We start from the raw sequence: 946 nt of genomic DNA, 5'->3' as shown, positions 1-946 counted from the left end.
GTGCGCGCGCGAGCGAGCGAGCACCAGTGCATCTGCGTACTCCAGATGATTACCCCTGATTTCTTGCCTCCTTGGAAGTCTCGAAGGAGAGTCCCAGTGAAAAGGGAGCCACATAACAACATCCAAGTAAAGCTAGAAATCCACGCAAGCATTAATCTGTATTCTATATTACACCATCATTTATGGTAGCCCAAGGTGAACTACCATATTTATCCATCACTATGTATTTCAGATTCTTGTCATAGATGTGTGCAAAGAAGAGGGGAATACACCGTACAAGCTTGCAGATGGTACAAAATATTCACCAATGTATATGATGAAACGTGCTCTTACTCTCTTCTTGCAAAATAAGCATGCCATTGATTCAAGGCACAAGTTTGCTCTAGTGCTGCTTCATGAGTCACCAGTATGGGTATGTTTCACATATAAACTTTTACTGATTTGGGCCTTGTAAACCGTAATAGTTAAGAAAATCCAAATGAATCTTTCCATTTATTTATTGTATTATCACTGTTTTTACAATAATTCTTGGCTTAATACACTATTACTTTTGCACATTGTTTTCAGTTAAATATGTTGTAGATATGAATGGGTACTCCCAGTTTTGTCAGAATTAAGAGGAAATCTTGGAGGGGCTTAGATATGATTAATCGAATTTTCAAAATATATTAACTGTTGAGTCCAGTGTTCTTAAAATGAGAAGACTCTGGTCTGAGTTTTATTATAATTTTTTTGTTAATTGTTTCTTTAGTTTGCCTATTTGATTGTGACTTTTTTTTAGGGTATGAGTTAATCAGCAGACATGATAAAGACGATTGTTGATATATTTGATGCTTTCTGACTTTTAATTACATTCACCCCTTCATATGCTCAAGTTCTTTATCCTCTTAATCCTCAGGAACAGCTTTAGCAACAGCTGCAATGGAAGGATTTGTTGGGGTTATTA

At 36.3% G+C, this 946-nt stretch overlaps 1 protein-coding gene across 1 annotated transcript in view; it reads left to right on the top strand.

Moving 5' to 3' along the window:
* Window positions 1–946, top strand: part of LOC119591440 (BRISC and BRCA1-A complex member 1-like) — a gene marked incomplete in the record, with an annotated part of 12,840 nt that overhangs the window by 8,655 nt on the left and 3,239 nt on the right. Inside the window, 1 exon segment of the mRNA XM_037940180.1 lies at window positions 233–412. Within this exon segment, the coding sequence (XP_037796108.1) occupies window positions 233–412 (180 nt within the window).

Source organism: Penaeus monodon, chromosome 28 (assembly GCF_015228065.2).
Source record: "Penaeus monodon isolate SGIC_2016 chromosome 28, NSTDA_Pmon_1, whole genome shotgun sequence".
Classification (NCBI taxonomy): domain Eukaryota; kingdom Metazoa; phylum Arthropoda; class Malacostraca; order Decapoda; family Penaeidae; genus Penaeus; species Penaeus monodon.
This window is presented reverse-complemented; position numbering and strand designations above follow the sequence as displayed.